This window comes from Hevea brasiliensis, chromosome 2 (assembly GCF_030052815.1).
Source record: "Hevea brasiliensis isolate MT/VB/25A 57/8 chromosome 2, ASM3005281v1, whole genome shotgun sequence".
Taxonomy (NCBI): Eukaryota; Viridiplantae; Streptophyta; class Magnoliopsida; order Malpighiales; family Euphorbiaceae; genus Hevea; species Hevea brasiliensis.
Window position 1 is genome coordinate 106,563,474 of NC_079494.1, and position 25,873 is coordinate 106,589,346.

Here is a 25,873-nt window from a genome sequence, read left to right on the forward strand (position 1 = left end):
ATTAATTTTTAATAACTTATTAATTAAACCACCAACCTACTAGTTAAATCACTAATTAACTCGTTTGATTTTTTTTATGCGGTCAACCTCCAAACTAGATTTAATAACACCTAATTAAATTACCTGCTGAAGAGCATGTTATTACTTTGAAAAAAAAAGCCCACATTATTAATTAAGCGGCTTTGATAAAGCAACTTTACTTCTTCCACTTACGTGGATCAACGTGCGGTAGTGGGTGACCATTTCATTATAGATGCTAATCAGTATTCTTGCGGGACTTTTTTATATTTTATTTTTTGACTTGTAATTATTTATATAACTTCGATTTTGTTAGTCCACTGAAGTAAGGCAGCCTCACTGATCACCCCTTCAAACGTTCTGGTTTGATTACCCGACCAGCTTTCCTTCTCTATCTTCCTGGTATTTCTTTTTTTCTTTTTTTTTTCTACCATATATATTATTACATGTGAATTTCCTCTCCCCCTCCCCCCCTCCCCTTTGCGTGTGTCTAAGAGCCTCTCCATTGAGAATTTAAACCGGAATGAAATACATGCGATTGAACTTAGTGTTAATGGATTCTTCTCATGCATGTTTGTAGAAAACGAAACTTCTGGTATAAGTTATAAAGTGTTTGTTTGTTTACGTGTTTCTCAGGTTTAAATATATACGAATATTGCTAAGCAGGATCAGAGGAAAGAGAAATGATTGAGCATCATATGATGCTACACACTAAGGTCGTTTTGTTCCTGCTTCTTCTTCTTTTCTGTCAGCTGCTTGGTTATGGATTCCACATCCGAAAGGATCCTGCATATACCCGTTGTCCATCTTATAGTCCAGTTTGCCGTTGTCCAGTGTATAGTCCATATTGCGATTGTCCAGCGTACAGTCCAAATTGCGGCCGCTCATCCACGGATAAGGTACAAAATTGCAGTAATCCTGGAACGTTGCCATGTGATGAAGGTAACTTCACTATCCCTTCACATCCGATTCTCATAAATAACACTTTTTCCCTCTCTTCAACATGTAGGATAGAAAATAGTCCTGCACACAAATGTGAAAATTCTCAACATATTTGAGCATAAGAGACTTAATTGTGAGAATCCCCATTCTCCACACACTTGTGAAAAATCTGATCTGACTAAGCCAGATTAGCTCAAGAAAATTAGTCTTTAACAGATAGCAAATGTGTTTGCTTGTAACATTTGAACTAATATGAGTTGATAGTTTAGCTAACAATTAAAATGAGGCCGTTTCTAAGCACATGCTCTATAAGTCATTGCACTATAATCCATTATAATCAATGATTAAATTCTTTTGTTGTAATTGTAACAATTTCTCCAAAAAAAATAGGGTCAATTGACTTTTTTAAAAAAAATATTTTTTGTATATACTATAAGAATTTTAAGGTTTAACAACAGAAAATTTCCATTAATAATCCTGTAAAATCCGTTAGTAATTGAAATTATAAACAGATTACCAATAGATTAAGTCAGTTGCAGTGAACCTCATTAATAATTTTTTTACTAACAAATTCAAGTCTATTTATTTTCTATTGGAATTATCAATGGATAATCCAATCCATTGGCAAATCGAGAAAAAAATAAAAAATTAAAAAAAATCAAATATTACAATTTGTTGGTAATTAAAAAAATATTTTCAATTAAAATAATAAATTTTATTATTATTTTGAAATATTTTTCTTTCAAATTATTTTATTATTATAAATATGTTTTTATTTTATCACTAATAATTATTATTGTAAATAAATTGTAATGAGAAGAAAAAGTGGTATTTAAAAAAAGATGATCAAATGAAATGAGAGAAAATTATATTAATGAAAATGAAAAATATATAGTAAAAATTAAAAGGTAGATGAAAAAAAAAATGAAAGAGATGAAAATGATAGAAAAGACAAGAAAATGAGAGAAAAGACAATAAAATGATAAGGGAAGTGAAGAGAAAGTAAGAGAAGAGAGAAGAAATAATAAGAGAAGCTACACTAGAAAAAAAAAAAAAAAAGATTAGCAACAGGCTGAATCAGTTGCTAATCTATTAAAATCGGGTGTTAATCGATTTAGCAATCGATTAAAATGAACTTGGTTGTAAATAGCAACCAACAATCAAATTAGATGCTAAATTAATTAAACTAAAAAAAAATAAAACTTATGGTAAAAAAATTATCGATTACTAGTAGCGATTGATTTAGCAGCTGAAATTAGTTGACTGATTTAGCAACCAAAATCAGTTACTAAATAGAAACCGAAATATAATCAGTCGCAAAAAATTTAGTGTCTTTAATTTTATAATTTTACAATTATTTTATAAATCAGTTACTATTTGTAATAATTTAGCAACTGAAAAGTCAGTTGCTAATTTTAAAAAAGTTATAAAAATATAAATTTTCAAATAAGAAAAAAATTCAAACAAATAAATTTTTCAAAATTGTTAAAATAATAAATTATTAATGAAAATTAGTACTAAAAATCAATATAAAAATATTATAAAAAATTACAAATAATAACTATTATAAAAAATATTAACAAAAAATTAAATATAAAAAATATTATAAGACAAATTACTAAAAAAAATTACCACATATGTATTATAACAAAAAAATTACTACAATTAATACTATAAATAATTTACCAACAAAAAATATATTTGTACAAAAAATTTTATTTATGCCAAAAAAAAATAAATTAAATAAAAATGATGAGAAAAAAAAAAGATGACGAAGAAAAAAGATGAGAAAAAAATGATGAATAAAATAGATAAAAAAGAAAAAGATGGCAAAGAAAATAGATGAGAAAGAAAAAGATGATGAATAATAAAATATATGAGAAATAAAAAAGATAAAAAAGAAAATAGATAAAAAAAATGATAAAAAAATAAATGAGAAAAATGATGAAGGAAATATATTAGAAAAGAAAAGATAATGAATAAAATAGATAAAAAAGAAAAATATGATGAAGAAAATGAAAGAAGAGAAGAAAGAGAGAAAAAATGAGTTGTGGTAAAAGAAAACGAGTAATAGTTTATATAAGTGAATTAGTAATCAATTATTGGTTGCTAATTTCTTTTAAAAATTATACAAAAATTTTTTAAAGGAAAATTTTGTATTTAATTCGTAATTGGTTATAAAATCAATTACTAATAATAATCGATTTTAATCGGTTGCAGAATTTGATTACTATTGCAATTCAAAAAAAAAACAAAAAATAGGTGAGAATTTTTAGGGAGAAAAAATCGTTCACGTCCTATTAGCAACTGATTCACAAATTGGTTACAAAATAAAAAAAATAAAAATAAAAAATAGTCTATAATTTTTTGGAGAAAAAATTAGCTGCAAAATCAGTAGTAAAAATCGGTTACTATTAGCAACAGATTCGCAAATCAGTTACAAATCAAAAAAGGAAAAACATTAAAGAGAAAAAATTTAGCAATCGATTTATAATTAGTTCTAAAAATTGATTATTATTAGCCACCAATAAGAAATCGATTGCGAATAACAACCGATTTTAATAAGCGATTGTAAATCAGTTGCTAATTTTTGCAATCGATTACAAATCGATTGACAACTCTTGAGCTAATTAAAATAATTTTTTAATTTAGTAACCAATTCCCTTAATTTATTGCTATTAGTAATCAATTTTTTAATCGGTTGTAACCGATTTTAAAATTGATTGCTTATCATATATTTAAAATTTTCCTAATATCGATTAGCAATCAATTACAAATCGGTTACTATTAGTAGTCAATTTTTGAATCAGTTGCTATTTTTTTTAATTAATAATTTTATTAAAAAATTAAAATCACAAATCAATTATAAAATTAATTACTAATAATAACTGATTTCAATCAATTACAATAATCAGTTACAAAATTGATTTTTTTTTTTTTTATCGTGATAAAGGCAAACAAGGGAAGAGGGAAGAAAATGAGAGAAAGAATAAGAGAAAAAGATAAAAGAGAATAAACGATGAGATAAGATAAAAGAAATTTATGAAAAGTGAAAGAAAATAGAAGAAAATGACGAGAGGATAAAAATAAAAATGAGAGAAATGAAAAAAAAAAATTGAAATGGAAGAGAATAAAATAATGAAATGAGGGAAGGAGATGGGTATCTGTAGGTATACGTGCGTGATTTAATTAGTATCATATTTAACAACTGATTATAAATACGATGGCTACCACCTCCCGTTAACTTTGAATTAATCATTTTAAGTAAAATGATTTAAGCCTAAAAATTATTGGAGTTACTTGAATTTAGGGTTCACAATATGATATTAAAGACATTGCATCAGAAAAGAGTAGATGTGTCTCCACAGAAAAGGCCGTCCGTTGTTAGAGATGAAATGAAGTAGCTCCTGGCATTATTAAACCATAATATCCATATTAAATCCTGACTTAATAATTGCACACAACACAATAACATTTACAGCATCACCGATTTGCTTACTCTCAATCTGATGACCGAAAATAATTCAATTTTTATTAATTAATAAATTAGTTATAATTTTATTAATAATATATTATTAAGTATTATTATTTTTATTAATAAAATTTAATTTATAATTTTGTACGAATATATATTTTTTATAATAAAAATTATTTTAAATATATTTTAATAATATTTTATTAATTAATAATATAAAATATATATAGCAATTTTTGTTAATTTAACTATAATCAATAATTAAGTGAATTTTTTTTTACTGTAACAAAAATAAACTTTAATAATATGTCTTCTATATTGTTAAAAATTTTAAATACATTGCTAATAAAAATTATCAGTAAGTACCTATTATGTACATAAATTTTATAACTTAAACTTTTTAATATTATATTTACACTAATTTACAACACAATTATATATATTATTGTATAAATTATTTATTATTTTATATATTATCTTAATGTTTAAATATATTATTTTGATATTATTTATTACTTTAATATTAAAATGAAGTTGAAAATTTACTATTAAAGTTTAAATTTATTATAGTGTTCATTTTGATTAATTTTTTTTAATATTTAAAATAATTAAAACTTTTGATTCGATTAATTGAAATGCATACTTCTAATATGAGTTGTGACGAGAAGTTTACAAATTTATATGGAAAATTATCGTATATGAACTTTTTAAATAATTGTTTATATATCCAAAATTATTAGGGTCTCACTGGATGTGGTTGGTAAATAATTGTTTATCAAAATTTTTGGCAGCACATGCTCTTGTTAAATTCGTAGACGAGTTGAAATTACCATCAGCACCACGCATTACCGCCGATTGCCGTACGATGGACTACAAGGATATTACGATTCGATGTAACTGCTCCAACTCCAACGAGAATAATAGCACTGTCTGTCATGTCACTTACATGTACGTTTCTCAACTTAATTTACTGGATCTGTTTAAAAAAAATTTACACTTCTCTTCTGCGACAAGCTAGCTAGATCATTAAATTTTATAAAAATACACATTCCCATTCTTATATATATATTTTTTGTCAATTTTAAAAATTATAGATCGTTTTTAGGTTAAAATATTAAATTTTTTAGAAAATTTAATTTTAATCATTTAATTTTTATGCCAAATTTTGAATTGATTTTATTGATCTAAACAAATTAGTGTTAAGTTGCACCTAGAGATGGTAATAAATTGAATTTTTATAGGTATTCGATCTAATTGAATCCTAATAGAATGAATTTGAGTAGTATATAATAAGGTTTGAGGTAAATTTAAATTTAAAAAATAATATCCGTGATAGATTCAAATCGAGTTTTAATTTTACATGTTGGATATCTGTTACTGAATCTGTTTATATTAATACTTAATTAAATATAAAATATATTTTTTATAACAATATTTATAAATTTTATTTTATATAAAATAAAATTTAAATATTTTATAAAATTATTAAATTTTAAAATATAAATTATTAATCAAAATATTTTTTTATATAAATTATTAATTAAAATATATAAATTTCAAAAGGCTTAAGTTTTTTCTAAGTTATAATAATAGAATTTAAAACGAGCTCAAATTTTAAAAATGTTAATCACCTCACGGATACTTACCATTCTAGTTGCACCCTCAAATATACAAATTATTTAAGTTCCAATCTTTTAAAATTTGGTATTAGTTAAAACAAATAACAAGCCACTTTAGATTAAATGGATTAATTAGGTCAAACTTTTCAAAATAATTTTTTATTATTTATATTTTCCCCAAAACTTATTTATTTTAAGCCTATGAAGATAAGTCGTGGTTTCAATTTAAAGAAAAACTAGTCGTCTTTGTGCAGATTATATATGATTTTATTTTAATAATATAATTTACTCTTTTTTTTTCAATATTTTATATTTTTAAAGTTATATTATTATGTTAAATATAGCAAATGCAATTTAAATTTGTATTAAAATTTTGAATAATTATATACAGATACAAATTAAATTAAATTTTCATTTTTTAAATAATTATTAATTATTTTTTAAAAATATTTTTTCATTAAAATATAATAATATAATATCTTTATGATATAAATGCAATGGATAAAGGGTCAAATTCGCCCTTAACTTTGTTAAGAAGTCCAAATAAACCCATTTTTATGTTTTAACTCAAATAAATCTAAAATTTTCTGATAAGGTTTAAATTAATCATAGCCTTATAAACTATCATTAATTTAATATTTTATTAATTTTTATTTATAAAAATTAAAATTATTTACCGATATAAGGAACAAAACTCAACTTTGTAAAATTTTAAAAATTTAAAATTTAATATTTTATTATTAAAAAAAATGAGATTCACGTGTGAAACTCTAATAATTCAACTTTCTCAAGCCAAAAATTTATTCCTTCTTCTCCTCGAAATTGCATTATCAAAGAATAGAGTTCCCTCTCAAATTCAATATCTTAAGCACCCATCACAATACAAAATATGAGAATCTCATATATTGTAAAATTTTAAAAATTTAAAAATTAATATTTTATTATAAAAAAAATGAGAAGAATAATATTTTAGTTTTTTTCCCCAAAATTGGGATTTATTTGACCTTAAATACAAATTTGTGGGTTTTTAAGAGCTAAAACTTCATTTTGGATTAATTTAGTCTTAGAGTAAAAGTATGAGGGCATAATTGAACCTTCATCCTAAATGCAATTACAAAATTATCTATAATTTAAAAAATCACATCCTATAATAAATATGCTTAAAGATATTGCCTTAAATATTATGCTAATATTCAAGAAATAATTAAAAAAGTAATTTTTTTTTAATTTGTGATTTTCTCAACATGATTTTTCTTTTTTCTTTTTCAGTTCTACTTTTTATTCTTTTAAAATTAAATCTTTTATTCTTTTCAATATTTTACAAATCCTCATTATTTTCTTTTATAATATTTTATATTGTTTAAAATAACATTTAATTAATTATACAAATAATTGAAAATTTGATCAATTTACAATCTTTGCAATCGTTTGTTACAAAGGAGATTTCAGAATTTTAAAATTTTAATTATCTAATGGAACAACTATGAAGACCTTCAAAATTAACAAGGAATATGAAATTAATCTTATTATTATAAATCAGCAAATTAGTGATTCTATTGGAAACAAATAGGAAATGGTTTTGTATTTTTAGTACAACTATTTAGATAATTATATTTTTAATGACTTGCTTATAACAAATTATGTTAAGAAATTTTCAAACTTTAGGGTTAGATAATTATTTTAAAAATATAAAGAAATATATAATTAATTTTACATTTTAAAATAATTTGATTAACAAGTTATTTTTTATTTTTTTTAATTATATATATATAATACCTCACTTGGTCCTTAAAATAAAATATTTGTACTAATTGGTAAATTCACTTTATTTTCTTTTTCAATGGATGGCAGGTCTACTGCTGTTCTAGAGTTGAAAGGTGGAAGGATCGATCAAATTGTATCTATGCTTACTTACTTGGAGGAACTGTGAGTATCACATTTTTCATGTCTTTTTAATTAATGCAATATATATATATATATATATATATATATATATAAAAGTTGAGAACCCATGTTTTGCTAGAGTTTAATTTTAATAATATTATTGAATATATAAATTAAATTTTATTTAATTATTTAATTTTTATATAAATATATGTAATTTGTTATTAATTATATAATTTTAATATTTAGTGCGTATATTTATGAAGAATTTATTAAATTAATTTAATTAGAATTTTCATTTATTTGACCTCAACATTTATTATTAGTTCTATAAATAAAGCCTCATTGGCCAAATACAATGCTAGTTCTTTTTCTCATGTGTTAAATATGCTTCATATAGTTTACGAATATGTAAATAACTACCTCCTCAAAAATTATATAGTGAAGTAGTTATATTATGTCAGCTATTATATGAAATAACAGCATAATAAGAGATTGATAAATATATAAATATAATTATTAAAATTTGAAAAAAAAAAAAATTATCTAATGATTATAATTTTTTAAGGTTCACTATATATGAATGTATATTCACCATTAATTTGACATTCCATATAAACTATCTTACATGGAGTAATAGATGTATTATATAATTTTCCTGGCTTCCCGCGCTCGTTGGATTTTTGAGATTGCGTGTCTTGGAACATCTGTTTCTTCAGTAGCCAAGTTGGCTGCTATAGCTGATATTTCTGTTTAGTTTCTTTTCCTGAAAGCTTATTTCTGTATATATATAAAAAAAAAAAGACCAAAAAAGAATTATAAATGTATCTATATAATATATAAATCTAAACGTAGAGAGGGAAAACCCATAAAAACTTAAGTATAGTGATATATGTAAATTTATTGCTAATAATATAATTTGGTAGCAACGTATTTACTACTAATTCATGCATATAAAGCCATCACATAATTTTTAAAGACAATAAAATCATCGTCAATACTTTTAGCAACATGAGGTTTATTCATAATAATTCGTCGGTAATATGTTTCACTAATTCATACAAAGTCATCGCTAATAACTTTTAGCGATAATGAATCCGTTGCTAATATTTTTAATAATAAGAGCTTAATTCATTCTAATCCATCACTAATACGTTTAACAATAATTTATCTATTGTTAAATTTGTAAATAATTTTAATTTTTAAATATTATTATAATTAATATAAATTAAAATTTTAATTTTAATAATAATTCCACATATACCAAAAACAATATTTAGTTTTTAATTTAATAATTTTATAATCTCAATCCTATTAATATTATTAGTTCATAAAAAATTAATTAATTTACTATAATAAAATTAACAATGAAATCTTAAACATCGTTCTCATTTTTACAAAGTTACTTTTTTAATTGTTTTTAATGTACCTACATTATTTTTACAATTTTAGCTTGATTTAAAAGTTTTTTTTCTAACTCATAATGAAAATTGATTCAGATCAATTAACATGACGTAATTTTAACTGTTAGTCTCTTTTTTAGTGAATTAATATATCATAATTTTGATTGTTGATTTATTTCAATTTTTACTATTAACTAAAAATAATAAGTATTTACAATAAATCTAAAATTCTCAAAAATAAAAGAATTAACGAAAAGTTGAAATTTTTTTTTATTATCGGTAATAATTTAAAATTTTAAAAAAATTAAGAATAATAAAAAATTTGACATCAGAAATTATTTCACATAATAAAACATATATTTTGAATCATATTTAGATAAAATAAAAAATATTATTGATAAATAAGAATACATATCTTTATTTCATAAAAAGAATAAACATCTTGTTTACTTAAATACATTAAACTAGAACATAATGAATTTATTGCTTAGATGTTTTCATAGTTTTAATTTAGATTCTTATTTTAGTTTTCTTAGTTTTATTGTATTATTATATCAGTTTTAAAAGAAATTTTTTTATTAATTTTAAGATTTATTAATTAATTGATATGAATTTTTTTTTAAATTATATATATAAAAAATTAAATAACAAATACGTATATAGACACACTTTTAAAAAATACTAACTAATGCAAACAACAAATTAATGTTATGGCGCCCTCAATATACATAATTGGGTTTGAATTGAAATACTCTTTAATTTTTAAGTATAAATATATGCGATCCAAATCCAAATTTGAACCATCAATAACTTAATTTAAGTTATACCAAATATATTAAAATACATGAAAATCATTAACACAGTCTAATTAATTTTTAGTACGTGCAACTCTAATATAGATATAATTTCAATACTACCGAGTTAAACTAATTTATTCTATAAATCTTTATTTATAACCTTAAAGAAGAAGAAATTTTGTATATTTATCTTTATTTACAAAATTTCTTTCTTTTTTTTAGTGGTTTCTTTACAAAATTTCAATTTAAAATAAAATGGAAATGTATATTTTCAGCTATCATGGTTTTCACGGATTTGCCTGAAACAGTGATTTGGGCTCCAACCATCTTCGTTGTGTTATTCCTGAGTCCTTGGGCAATCTGAAGTCTCTGGTTAGGCTGTAAGTCTTAGGGGTGGCCACGGTTCAGGAACCGCCGGTTACGGTTCATGAACCGCCGGTTCAGGTTCAATGAAATCATGAACCTGAACCAAACCGTCATGGGACGGTTCGGAAGACGGTTTTTGAACCGCCGGTTCCGGTTCGAGCCCCGGTTTAAAACGGTTTAGAGGACGGTTCGAAAAATGATAATTCAAGACGGTTTAAAAGCGGTTTAGGGGCGGTTTAAGAGCAACTTAAAGGAAAAAATTATAGAAAAATTTTATTAATTTAGAATTTAAGTTATATTTGTAAAAATATTTTAATTTTTCTTAGAAATCTTTCAATCAAAATAAAATAAGAAAAATAAGAATAAAAATAAATTATTTTTAAGAAAAATTTAATAAGCAAAGACTTGAACTTATTAAAAAACTAGAGATAAAACTAATTTAAAAAAAAATAGAAAAAGGTGCATAAACTTAATTTTACCTATGTATCCCTTTAGGATTTAGAGGAATCAAAATTTTCAGTTATAAGTTGAGAGAAGGGAAATTGAGGTGATTTGGTCATATGAAGCATAGACATAGGAAAGCTCCAATTAGACAAGTAGAGCATATTGGGTTGAGGATAGAATGAAAATAATAGGTAGACCTAAATCGACTTAGAGGAGAATAGTGGCATTACACATTTTTGAGGATTTAACCCAAAATCGTTTAGAGTGGAGAAAGAATCCATATAGCCGACCCCAATAAATTTTTGGGATAAAAGCTTAGTTGAATTGAGTATTATTTGCCCTTTTTAAAAAAATTATATGATAATTAATAATTAAAAAAATATAAAAGAAAAAAAAATAGAGGGTATTGAAAATTTTATTGAAGATATAAAATAATAACAGAGTAATTGAGATAGTATTAAAAATTTCAGTGAGTATAAAAATAATAAAGTAGGGGAATTGTGAAAGTACTGAGAATTAAAAGGAGTGTAGAAAATAATTATTTAGAAAATTTGAGAGAAATTGAAAGAGTATTAAGAATTAAAGATAGTGTAGAGAATTAATGAATTAATGATACGTGTGTGTATATATATATATATATATATAAATGAATTAGGAGTAGAATGAATTATTTATTGAATTTTTTGTATTTAAATCGTCGGTTTGGTTCGGTTCGAAATCGTCGGTTCAATCCGGTTCGGAACCGCCGGTTCACGGTTTCTAAAAATTATGAACCTGAACCAAACCGTAGAAGGACGGTTTTGACCGGTTTCGGTCCAGTTTTGACCGAACCGGTTCCGGTTCGGTTCCGGTTCGAAACCGAACCGTGACCACCCCTAGTAAGTCTTTCCATTTTTGCCTGCATCATAATCTTGGCCTGTCCTTAATTGCCAAATTAATATGTTATCACTGTCCATCTACTAAATGTTTTCTGGCCACAGCAATCTGAGAAATAACTTCCTCAAAGGCCCCATACCTTTGTCATTGGGGAACTTGTCATCACTCAAGATTTTGTAAGTATCAGCACAATCATCACTTAATATTCCCTTGTTTTTCATTAAAAAAAAAATCTTATTTATTTATTTATTCTATTCCGGTAAGATTGTATTTGGCCACCTTTGACTTACCTTCCAAAGCCGGTTGAAGACCTAGAGTTGAAAATTTAGGGGCTAAGAACGGGCTTCTGTCAATAACTTTGAAGGGTTAATTGCACAAATCGTCCTTGAATTTAGGGGTCCTTTTATTTTCATCCCTAAACTTTAATTTTTTAAAATAAAATCACTCAATTTAAATTTTATTTAAAAAAAAGTCACTTTCACCTGCAATAACAGGTTTTCTACTCAATATTGAAATTTTTCCTTTAAAGTCTTTCCCCACTTTGTAATCAACAATGAGATAAAATTTTGTGGTGGCATGGATTTCTTTTTTGCTCCTATTGGAGAAGTTGTGGCTGATCCGCAAATTAAGCCAAAGCCTACTATGGAGGATGATTATCGCGATGAGGAGATTGCTTCTTTTTAGAGATGGACAAAATAATAATTTTATTTTTTTAAATTGGTAAACCTGCTATTGCAGGTAAGAGATAGCAGGTAAGATTGACTTTTCTTGAAATGAAACTTAAGTTAAGTGATTTTATTTTAAGAAATTGAAATTTAGCGTTGAAAATGAAAAGACTCCTAAGTTCAAGGACGATTGGTGCAATTAACCTTAACTTTAAATATGCTTACCGTAATTAATTCTGGGATTTTTCAGGAATTTGAACAACAATAGGTTATCAGGTGGAATTCCTAAAGAATTGGGCAACCTCTCTCATCTGATTAGAATGTAATAAACTCTTTCTTCTTAATTAACTTCCAAGAATTTCCAATTTTTCTTTAATATATATATGTATATTAATTTATTGGGTTGATCAATTATAGGTGTTTAGAAGAGAATCAGCTCACTGGTAATCTTCCATCGGAACTTGGAAACTTGAGGAAGCTTGTACATCTGTAAGTTGTAGCCCAAAAACAAAGAAAAGTATAGTCATAAATTGAAATATTACTTAGATAAAAGTACAAGTCTTTAATTTCCCTTCTGCAGTGACTTGAGTTCCAACTATTTGGATGGAATTTTGCCTCCAAGTTATAGCGAGCTTAAGTCTCTACAACTTTTGTAAGTGTAACCCTTCATCTTTTAGTTCTCAGCCTGACTTTTTTGGCTTATATATCGTTGTTCAAGAGAAATTTTAACGGGTTAATGCAGTGGAGTAGCTGGGAACAAATTGAACGGTCAGATGCCAAAATTCATTTCAAAATGGACCAATCTCACTGATCTGTAAGCATTGGATTCAATAATTCATGGTTTTTGGACTTTGTAATTAAGTTGTGTATTGCATAACTTGACTTGGAAAGATTTAAGAGTGTGTTTAGAAAATCTAAAAATAAATAATTTAACATTGTTGAATTTTACTTTCATGAGTCTAAAATTTATTTCAATCATATTAATTTTATTATAAAATAATTTAAATTAAATTTTAATATAAAAATAAATAATTTCAAATGAAGCGTGATATTCTACACGGATCACACAGGTATCTCATGGGAAATGATTTTGAAGGGCGCGTGCCTGGTGAAATTTTTACAATGAAAAATCTCGAATCTTTGTAAGTGCAGTTTCATCTTCATTATGTAGTTTAATTCTTAATTGTAGAAAGAAAAAAAAAAGAAGTGAAAAATCATGTTTGAAAGCCATAATTAATTGTTTATTGTTACAGGTGGGTTAGTGACCTAAAAAGCAGCACTGGTTTCTCTTTTCCAAAAAATATAAATATGCCGTCAATATATGAAATGTGAGTGATCTGTTACTTTTACATATTCATTGAAGTTTATATATAAAATCTTAGCAAATCATTACATATATCACTTAATTTGTTGTTGTTAATTACTTAATTATACTGCAACTGGTCCACCAGATTAATTTTTGACTCTCAAATTTGATTAATTATGTGCATGTGGAAAATAAATTGATAAGTATAAGATTATAAATTCCCAACTTCTTGGATGATATTTACAGGATACTGAGGAGCTGCTCACTTAATGGCTCTATTCCTGACAATCCTGGCGTTTGGCCACAGTTAACTTACCTGTATGTTCCTTCTAATCAGAATATATATATATATATATATATATATATATATATATATATATATATAAAACAACTTATATAGTTTTCTAATTAAATAATACAATCTGTTACTCGACCACTCACCTAACTATAATCTCTAGTGCAGTCATTCCACTAATAATTTATAATTAAATTTTTATATCTCATAATAAATACAATATGAGACGACATGCCAACTTTGCTAATCATTAATCAATAATAAGTTCAACAAATTAAGTTTGTCTAATATATACATATACAATATGTAAGACAGGAAGAGATAAGATAAATCATACATACACTTGGATGTGGAATCTTAAAATTAATATTTTATTCTAGATGATTGTTGCTTTGCCACACAGGGATTTGAGCTTTAATCAGTTGACTGGTGGAATCCCAAAAACCATGAAGAATGTGACGACGATGTATGTAAGCGAAAACTTTTGAGCACAATCCATTATGAGTCTTTGCCCAACACATTAAAAAATTGTCAATCTCTGTTATGCTTAGGATTTTGACTGAAAATATGCTTCAAGGATCAATCCCTCCCAGTCCCTTCCCTGATGACAACTGGTATGTTTATATAATGTATATTTCACGTTCATCTCATTCTGTCGTTTTTGTTCTCAAGTTATTGTTATATGTAGCTATTGCTTTTTGAGAGAGGTATATATGTTGGATCTTGCCATCTTGGGATTCATAATGAAGTATGCTGTATGCCTAAGACTTTTAAAAAATAAAAAACTTGCAACAATATCAAATGCAATTTCAGAATTAGTTCTAAAATATGCTCACTGGTTCTCCTTAGTTAATTCTAAAATTAGTGAGTGAATTTCAGAATTTAGTTTCATATTAATGAGATTTTTAGAATTTTGACATAGAGGCTTGTGAGGTCATTAAAGATTAAGCTAATTACTCACTTCTTCTTCTTCTTCTTCTTTTTTTTTTTTTTTAAAATATAAGTAAAGATTTATTAAGAAATTAAAATATAAATGTAAAGGAATAGCAGCTTCAAACTAAGCCCATGACAGTATTGCCTCGAAAATTTATTGAATATTCTCGATGTATTAATAAAATATTACATCCACCTTTAAGGGATTGGTTCAAGAAGATTTATTCAACTTGGGAAGTTTTAAATTTGAATTTCGTCTATACTGAATTAATCTTATCCACAAAAATATCATAAGTTTTGATCCTAATATAAATATGGTGTAAATACTTTTAAATATATGTAGATATGAAAATCACAATGTTCTTTGTTAAGTGTGTTCAACTAATTTATACATCATTCACACAAACATATATATATTGTTGGGATTTTTATGCTCTGATGTCACTGGTTGAAAATTGGAAGAAGAGAAGACACTAACTTCAATCAGTTAGTTTTATGAAACGATTGTGTGAATAGTTGTATGAATGTCTTTCTAAGATATATATATATATATATATATATATATATATGCAAGAAGTAAATGTTCAGTGCACTATCATGTATATGATTAATTATATGAAAAAAGAGCCTCCTATTACACAAATTGTTACGTTTCAGGGATCTTTCTTACAACGATTTCTCAATTCCACCGAGCAAGGATTCAGAAAACACAAAGTCCCATGGACCAGAGCCAAATATGTAACAAACTTTTTCTATTTCTTTTTCATTCTCTTGTTTCCTTAATTAGGTCTATTTCAATTTGAGAGAGTTTCTTCTTATTTGCTGCGACTTTTTTTGCAAATTTTGTTGCTGCTCAACTAGCAAACCGAGCAGGTACATTGATGGCCCTTTTTTTTTCCCCTGCAATCAGAACAACATATCCCGAGTTTTCTCTAACAAATTTTCTTGTTTTCTAGGTATTATACTCTTGAAGCGAAAACCAACTTTTGTCAGGGGAAATCAAAGTGTATGTTCTATTCAGAAGGCTCATTTTGAACAATATCATTGTATAATTTGTAGAATCTAACTTTTTAAATTAAAAAATAGAGCTAACCTCATCTTGGAAATAGACATAACTTTTGAAAAATGCTGAATTTTTTTTTCCTCATTTAATAATTTTTATTTTTGTATTATCATTTTTTTTTACTAAAAAGGTAAATATAAATACAAATTAATATAAAAATTTTCTTTCTGATGTTCTGTTTTACCTCTAAAATTATCACTAACTAACTTGACTCATTATTAAGCTTATAACTGCACCATTATAACTTGTTGGACATTAATTGGAGGTGAGCTCAATAATGATGGAGCCAAATCTCAGTTGAGACCAAAATATTGGAGCTTCACCTCGGCGATTCTTGTAGAATATTTATCTTCTACTTACAATAATGTTTACTGCAGACGATTCCTTGTTCATAAATTGTGGAGGTGCAAATTTAAGTTCTGACGGGAAACATTATGATAGCGATACATCAGTAGCCAAGTTCTATGAAGGTCCGGAAAACGTTAGAGGCAAAAGATGGGCTTATGCTTGTTCTGGAGAATTCTTATCATCAACTGCTAATTCAAGTGATTACATAAAGAACAAGACGTGTGGAGTTTCAGGGGAGTCTTTGCATGAAACAGCTCGCCTTTGCCCTGTGTCTCTCACGTATTACGGGTTCTGTTTACATAAGGGAGATTACAATGTAAAACTTCACTTTGCTGAAATTGTTTATGCAATGGATGAAGATTATAGCAGCTCTGGAAAACGTGTTTTCGACGTGTATATTCAGGTATTACATTCATTTTTGTGAAAGCTTCATTGTGCAATTATCATCGTTTAAGGAACATCTGATCTTCACCGCAGGGTGAGAGAAAGCTAAAAGATTTCAGCATAAAGGATGACGCTAAGTATCCTAATACAGCAATCTCAAAAGAATTCGTGGCAACTGTAAATGACAGTTTGCTGGAGATCCGTTTTCAATGGGCTGGCAAGGGATCTATATACAGCAAACCACTCCTCAATGGACCACTTGTCTCAGGCATTTCTGTGACTCCAAGTAAAAACATGGCACTTATCGTTAATTCTGTTTTACCTGACATTGCTTTCAGTCCCTTCAGATGATATAATTTCTCTGTTGCTGTCATTCGTCTACTGTTATATTCAGACTTCACAATTACGGGAGGCAATAAACTATCTACTCCACAGATAGTAGGAATCACAGTAGGTTCTGTATTTGCTCCATTTCTTCTATTAGCTTTCATGTGGCAAATGGGCTGGCTAGGAAACAGAGAGTTGCAAGGTGAGACTATATTCTGATTTAGAACTATTTTGCATCACTCTGCTAAGAATTTTTCGATGTTTTCTTCAAACAGAAGTACATGTAGATGTCGAAGACAGAAGTTTCACCCTCAAACAAATCATAGATGCTACTCAAAATTTTAGCCCTGATATGGTGATTGGTAAAGGACGTTTTGGGGTAGTGTACAAGGTTGGCATGTTTATTTCTCAGTTCTCAAGTTATTTTATAAAAATAATTAACCATTCATATCTTATACTGTATAAGTGGATATGCAGGCTGAACTGTCAGATCAGAATCATCAGATTAAATTTGCGGTGAAGAAGATTTCTCCTGAATCAATGCAAGACAAGCTTAAAGATGAATTACATGGGGAGATTTTTTTCAAGCAGATGAAAAGCTTGAAACATGAGAATGTAATTCAGCTGTTTGGTGGTTATTCGAGAAAAGACCTTCATCTACTAATATACGAATACATGGAGAAAGGCTCCCTTCATCAAGCCTTGTTTGGTAATCCATTTTCATTTGAACTCATTTAGTAGCAAAATTTTTGTTTTTAGTTAATATAACATGATTGATAATGCGGTCGAGTTGTGTTTGGATTTGCAGATCCAAATTCCAGAATAGAACTTGATTGGAAAGTTAGATTTGATATCTGCCTGGGATTAGCAAAAGCTTTGAAGTATCTGCATGAAGGGGAAGGAAATGGACTCAAGATTCTTCACAGGAATATAAAAGCCAGTAACATTTTGCTTGATAAAAATTTCACTGCCAAGTTAACGGACTTTGGATGGGCAAGGGTTTATAATCAGGAAGATCCATTTATGACTATCAAAGCCGGAGGGGCAAGGTATTTAATTATTTCCTTTTCTTTAAGAAGATATAACTTTCTTTTACCATTTTAGAATTCGGCAACCATTGATTGACAATTAATTTTTATCTATTCTTGTTACAGAATATATGTTGCACCTGAGTATGCACTGGGCCAACCTATCACCGATAAAGCTGATGTTTATAGTTTTGGAGTTGTGGCACTTGAAATATTCAGTGGGAGAGCTAGTATAGAAAATAAACCAAATCAGGAATCTGCTATTCTTATAGATGATGTGAGTGAATAGTTAGATTATACTATTTCTTGGATCTATATTTATAAGTTCAATTTCTAAAGCCAGCTAGCTGCTGTGTTATTTCAGGCTCGTATTGCACATGCAAAGGGAAGGATATATGATTTGGTTGATAGGAGACTAATCAATTACGATCGGAAGAAGGCCTTTAATATTCTGAAATTGGCGGTTATGTGCATCAATCCAACCGCGGATCTTAGGCCTACAATGTCTGAAGTAGTAAGTGTACTCGAAGGGGAGAAAACGATTGATCAGGTATCCAAAGTCCAAATTTCCTGAGGGGATTCCGGAGCTTTCTTTTTGTACGTTTTCAATATGCTTTTCTTTCCTTGTTTGTCGCATGTATTGCTGTGTGATTATGTATAATTTTATGCTATTAGCAGAACTTGCATAATGTTAATAGACGGTTCTAAAACATATGGGTCAGCGGACCCGTTTGCCTTAGCCACCTATAGTTTTCGAGCTTTGAATGTTGGTTTCTGAGTGATTTGGGACTCTGAATCTATCCCCTTGTTGTTGTCTCCTTTCCCTGTACTGCAATGTTTTGTATATTAATGAATATCTATATTTGAGGAGGAAAAAAAAGAGATTGATAGGAATTGATTGGATTTGGTGGTATCAGTCCTTTTTTTTTTTTTTTTTTTTTTTTTTAATCTGCAAAAATCATTGCATTACAAGGCCCCTTGGGCATGATCCTTGGGGATCCCACGTCGGTTCTGGAGTACGTGTGTATTTGGATTATATAGAAATAAGGACTTCCTCAAAATTGCCATGGTTTTTAGATATGGTTCATTTCTGTCACTGACTCAAGTGTGCATGTGTCTTTACCTAACGAAAGAAAAAACTAGTAGGCCTTGAGCCGGTTTTGGAGTTGCCAGTGTGGTTAGGGCCCTGGTTGAGGTCCAATGTGGGGCGTGCCTATTGGCTAATCCTTCGGGATCCCACATCGGTTGTGTAGTGTGTGTGTGTTTGAGTTATATAGAAACAAGGATCCCCTCAAAATTGTCATAGTTTTGAAGTGTGATCCATTTCTATCACTGACCCAAGTGTGCGTGTATTTTTGCCTAATAAAAGAAAAAAGGCCCCTTGGGCATCAAGAGCTAAAATACGAAGGAGTGGCTTGAAGCCATTACAAACCATTTTTTCAACATATCTAAGTTTGGCAATACAATTAGCCTCATTTTATCTGAAAATGATATTCATTAAGAGATTAAGCAGAAACAACTATCCTACCCTTCTCCAGAAGAGAAACTAACAGAGTGTTTGGATTGAGGGCTTACGGTGGTAAGGAAAAGTAGGGGATGGTTTTAAGGGATTTTACACTTGTTTGTAATGGAGGGTTGAGGAATATAAAGGTTTTGGGGGGAGTTATTTGGGGTTGAAAAACCCCCCAAAACTTGCCAATTTCCAACCCACCAATTTGGTGGGTTGGAAAGGTTTCATTCTTTGACTTCTTATATTACCCATATTAATTTTAGAAAAACTCCAAATCACCCCTCCTTGTGTTTGACTTATTTCTTATCCCTGGAGCAAACCCACCACCTAAACTAATTTAAAAAGTAAATAAACAAGTAGAAAAAAAAAGTTAATAAAATATTAATATTGCATGCTTTTAAATTAGATACTCCCTTAATTGATTTTAATTTTGATTTTGTAAAATTCTTTATTTTAAATTAAAAATAATTATTGTTTAAATAAATTTGTATTACTATTTTTAAGTGCTCAATAAAGTTTTTATTTTATTGTTTTAGAAATTTTATTATAGAGAAATCTTGTAAAAGATTTAGAAATTAATATTTCATTGCAAAAATAACTATTAACTTTTTGCTATAAAATAACAAGTTTCATAAAAAGAATAATTTTATAATTTTCATATTTAACCTTACCTTCCAATATCATCCAGCCAAATAAAACAAGGTTATAAAACTTTTATTTACCTTACCTTCCTCTCAAACATAAATAAAACTATTATCTTACCTTACCATACCATACTTTCCTTTACCTTACCTTACTTTACTTTATTAAACCTCCCTTCACCCAATTCAAACAAACCCTAAAGGAGTTGGGGGATTAGTAACCCATCCATCATATAAAACACCCTTCCTAGCACTGCAAGCTAACCAATTGGCACAATAGTTTGTAGAATGGGAAACATAACATAGATTCACACCTTGTAATAAGGACAGAAAGAAATTAACCTCTTGAACAATGGCCATAATCTCATAAGGAATGGACTCTGGATAAGAGGAAATAAGGTTCTTAAGCCAAAGAGAATCCAATTAAATGGTACAACCAACCAAATTCATGCTAGCAGCAAGCTAAATCGCTACCCAAAGACTAACGCCTTTCGCCACAAGAAGAGAAATACAAACAAACTTTGCAGAAAAACCATCAATAAGAGAGCCCGCAGAATCCATTGTTAAGAAACCAAAAGCAGCCTTTATTAAAGAGACAATAAAATATGCATCAACATATATATTTAGTTTACCAGGATCTAGAGGAGACCAAACAGATTGAGAAAGAGCTCTAATGAAGACCAAAGCAAAGAATGAAGGTGTTAGGCACCCCCTTGCGCCTGATCTAACCTCATTAATTCAAGTGTCAATCCTCTACTAATGTTTCTATAAGTCTTGTTTATTATTCCTCTATTAAACTTTATCCTAAAAATGCAATTCTAATCATACACACACAAGTAATTCCTATCTATGGGATTGCTAATTATTTAAATGATATTTACCAAATGACTAAAATTAATTTATTATTAAGAATTTAATTTACAAACACATTCAATTTCAAATAACTCTAAGTTTTTATTTACCCTAATTAATTAATTTTTCACCAAGTTACCTCAAGGATAATTAAACTAAATTAATTATGTATATGTGCAATTTATTCTAATATTACATAAGGCCCAAACAATCACAACCTAATAAAGGTTTCTAACATGTAAATTTATTTTACAATTATCAAGTATTAAATTAAATTTATTTTATATGCTAAGGTTAGTTTAATTTATAAACAAGATTAATTTTAATTTACTAAGTATTTATTTAATTAATTAAATGTAAAAGTAAGTTAAATTAAAAACAAAGTTAATTCTAATTTACCAAATAAGAATCCTATTATTACTATATTTTTATGCCAATAATTAATTTAGGAATTTAGGATTACTTACTTGTTAGTAATTGCAGTTGTCATTGGGGCAAATTATTCTTAAAAAAGGGCATTCTTTTCTAGTATGACAATAATATCCCTAACTTACTCTCGTTTAACTCCATGTAAGCTCTACGCAAATGCCCTTTTTGGTACTTACCTTAGGGCTACTTACCATTTTTTTTTTTGTAATAAAAAATAAAGAAACTAAAGAAAATAAAGGAAATAAAGAAAATAAGAAAATACTAATAACAATTCACATTGGATTCTAACTCTAGTATTCTAAAGGGTTAAAATTCCTAATTAGTTATAACTATCTAAGGGTCCAGGTCTTCTAACATATTCCAAACACTTCATAACACTTCTTGAATTAAAAAAAAGAACATAGAAAAATAGATCAAATATCAATTGAAACCCAAGAAAATACAAGGACATGCATAGACATACAAATTTCAAATTTTGACAAATTGACAGTAGCAAGAAATATGATTTTTGAAAAATAGTTAGATATGCCTAAAGATCATGAAAAAATTACTACAGATAGCCAACACATCATACAAGATAATAAAATTTATAAACCGAACAAAATCCTAGTCGAATGGTCTACATAAATCGTAACTTTTCTAAGTGAAAGAATCACACTACTTTTTTTTGTAAAATTCATAACTCATCAACCTCAATAGATATGAATGTGGAACCAATTGGAAGAGATTCATAAGATTCTGAAATTAATTTTAGACACCAGATTCATACAAAATATTAATAAACAAGAGAGATATGGGCTTCACAAATTGGGTATGCTGCAAATCAGATTTTGTAGGAACCCTAACTTCAAATAGCCATAACTTACAAAATACAAAAGCTTTTTCAGTGATTCTTGAGCCTAAAATTAATAAAAGTTTGTGAAGAATATGAATATAATTTTACTAAAATTTTTACAGATTCAGAAAATGACAAAAAATTATAAAAACCTGAGAGACAGAAAACTAAATATGTGCAGAGTTGTGTATCCCTTCAAATTAAACATGATTACATGATCCACATGAACATGCAAGATAAATTAAAAGATAAAGAACATAGAATTAAATATTACGTGGCATAGATCTTGAAAAAAAAAACAACAAAAACCAACCTTCAGGAAATATTGCATGAAAATCTTCTTGAATAAAAGAAAAAAAAAACAAGAAAGAACTAAAAGAGTTTTGAACATCTCTAAATTTTCTATAACTCTAAAATATCTCTAAATAGCTCTGCATTTTCTGAATCTTTCCTTTTTGTTCCCCCTTTTCTTCTTCCTCATTAGGGTATTTATAGGGTTTTGAGAGAGAGGTGTGATAGGGTTTGGAGTCCTAGGGTGATAAAGTTCAGATAACTTAAGCAACTGGGATTGCAAAATTTGGGTGAGACTGGGATATGGATGAGGTGTTTCAACAAATAGGAAGAGAGAGGAAGGAGAAGGCACCAATAGGGAGTGAGAAAAAGAGTAGGGCCAAGGGGAGAGAGAGTTTGTATGGGAGAGGGATAGAGAAAAAATATTTTTTTATTTTAATTTTCAAAAAATAAATTAAATGGGTCCTATTTAAAATTTCTAACTAGACTTTCTTAAGCCCATAAGGCCCAATTAAACTTAATTAGGTCCATTTAAGAACTACCCATATTAAATTTAAATAAAACAAAATTTTATTTAAATTTAATTAAATTAATTTCCCAAAAAAATATTATTATTATTATTTTTTTCAAGATCATGCCACAAAATTAATAATTCAGCTCTATACCTCCGATTACATCTCACAGTCATATAATTTTTTCATCATCGGGTTTTCTACGGCCTCAATGCACACACTCATAATAAATCACAAAATAAGAGTCTACACATTAAAACTTGAGAAAGTATAAGGTGCACCAGATGCATATGCACCATCTCTCACAATCATATGGAACCTACTATCCCACTATCCATGTTATAAGGAGGGCCTACTTCTTCTGTGAGAAAGAAAACACTATTTTTATTAGTTCTAATATATCTAGTAATTAGCTTTCTCGACAATTTATTGAGTCAACTGGTGTATGTGCACCTTCCTTTGCAAAATAGTCAGTCCTATTTTTCTACTTTTGAACTTTTATGTGAGTGTCCTCTTGTCTCTCTCTCATAATTTAAGCGGCAAAGCAACCTATTTTCTCTCTTCATTAATTTTTTTTTTCATTTTATTGGCAACCAAATAGACATTGTAATTTCCTGTTGATTTTATAGAACAGGCCTTGTTTTTTTTTTTTCTTTTTAATCCTTTTCATCTTTGGATTTTATGCAGCTCTTTTGATTCTTAGGTCTTGTTTGGTATAAATGAATTTCACAAAATTTTGTGGAATTCATTTATAAATTTATGATATGGGTGTCGACAAATCACAAATTCATCAGCTAAAAACTATGAATCAAGACGAAAGCTGGTTGTTGTTTAGTAAATTTGCATTTGCAAGTTGCAGAGGGAAACGTTGCCCAGATGCACAATTTGAGAAAGAAGGCAGGGAATCCTAGATAAATGTGGGGGACTTCTACTGGCAATCAAGACAATAGCAACATTACTGGCACCAAAAACCAATTCACTTGTCTAATGAAATGAAATTAATAAAAATTTTCATGAATTGATAGTGGAAGGAAAAATTAGTTTAGTAATGGCGTATTTGCAACTAAGCTATGATGAACTTCCAACCCATCTAAAGCAATGTCTTTTGTGTTTCTCCATCTATCCTGAACACTTTGAGATACATGCTGAACAAGTAGTCCATTGGTGCGTTGGAGAGGGACTTGTCCAGGTTAAAGGCTAAAAAATCACAAAAGAAATGGGATTTGAGTACTTATCTAATCTAGTAGCTAGATGTTTGGTTGAAGCTATACATAGGTGAGACTATGATGGAAGAGTCTATAGTTTGATGCATGATGTGGTGCAAGAATTGAATATTAAGATTGCAGAAGAGGATTGACTATTAAGATTGCAGAGGAGGAATCATTTAGTCAATTTGATGAGTAAAGCAGGCAGATAGCAATTGCAAATTCTCGCTGGTTGGGTATCACAAGCAAAATGCACTCAAAATCTTTAAGGAACAGCATAAAGCTCAAGGCATTATAATAGTGAAGTTGTCCTCGATAGGCACATTGTGTGGTTTAGTTTCCCTCAGGGTGTTGGATTTCTCACTTGGTAAGCAGGATAATATTTCTGTAGAGGATTTCTTAGTTTGGATTAGCTCTTTTAAACGCCTCGAGTATCTAAATCTTAGTGGTGTCTCAGGCATTAAAAAATTACCATCCTCAATTAGAAAGCTACACTTTTGATTTTATGTGGATGCAGTAATCTAGTCACATTAAATCCATATATTGCTACATTGAAGAAGCTAGTGGTGTTGGATTTAAGATCTTGTGGTCTCAAGTATCTACCCAAAGGACTAGGGAGGTTATTCTATCTGCAAGAACTATTTGAATTCAAGGTAAGCAATTAGGCTAAAAAGCAAAGCTGTAGACTTCATGAGCTTCGAGTACTAAGCCACCTGAGGGTCCTGCGAATGAACATAAGCAGTGATTCTATAATTCTAGAAGATGATAAAAGTGTCTTATCGCAGCTCAGTAAACTTAAAGTTCTAGCCATTGATGCTAAAGATTGTGAAGATGGAAATATTTTAGAAATGCTTAATGCTCTTACCCCTCCATTAAGTCTCCAGGAATTCTGCCTCAGGCGTTATCGACATAAAACTCTCCCTACCTAGATCAATCCTGAGCAGCATGCTAGTCTGCATTTGTATTGAGAATGGAGACCTCACCCACATCGAAACCAGTCCTCAGCATGTCTATATACTTGGAACATTAAAGGTCTATATTTTAAGGTGTTATGAGAAAAGGGAAAATAATGTTATTGGTTGAGAAGAATGAGAAAGATACTAGAGTCTCTTTAGCTTATACACATATATATACAACCAGCTAAAACAAGGAACTAAGAAACTGTCTCTAACTAATCCAACTAACTAATCTAGCTAACTAATCAAATAAACATGGAGCAACTAACTAACTGACTAACTGACTTTTGAAGCTTTAACACCTAATTTTGTTCTCTTGTTTAATACCCCCCAATAAGCTGGGGAATATATGTTCTTCATACTCAGCTTGGCATTGAGCTCTTGAAAAAAAGCTACAGGAAGCACCTTTGTGCATGTAACACCCCTATTTGCATAGCCTGGTAAATTACATTGTTCCGGAGACCCGTGT

The 25,873-nt window shown here is 28.2% G+C and overlaps 1 protein-coding gene across 2 annotated transcripts; it reads left to right on the top strand.

Annotated features, from left to right (window-relative positions):
* The first annotated feature begins 264 nt into the window (after positions 1-264).
* On the top strand, positions 265-19,076 carry LOC110639386 (probable LRR receptor-like serine/threonine-protein kinase At1g53430). Of its 2 annotated transcripts, XM_058137756.1 has the most exons (26): positions 265-420; positions 655-960; positions 5,227-5,383; positions 7,906-7,980; positions 10,447-10,518; positions 11,929-12,000; positions 12,740-12,811; positions 12,907-12,978; positions 13,070-13,141; positions 13,232-13,303; positions 13,560-13,631; positions 13,743-13,817; positions 14,042-14,113; positions 14,494-14,556; positions 14,642-14,704; positions 15,681-15,761; positions 15,885-15,896; positions 15,980-16,029; positions 16,464-16,837; positions 16,912-17,104; positions 17,213-17,347; positions 17,421-17,536; positions 17,623-17,854; positions 17,954-18,194; positions 18,300-18,450; positions 18,538-19,076. In XM_058137756.1, the coding sequence occupies exons 2-26, from the start codon at positions 702-704 to the stop codon at positions 18,745-18,747; spliced, it is 3,063 nt and encodes a 1,020-aa protein (XP_057993739.1). In that variant the 5' UTR covers positions 265-420; positions 655-701; the 3' UTR covers positions 18,748-19,076. The 2 variants fall into 2 exon arrangements, with proteins under 2 accessions (XP_057993739.1, XP_057993743.1); XM_058137760.1 differs by lacking the exon at positions 15,885-15,896.
* Positions 19,077-25,873: the final 6,797 nt, after the last annotated feature.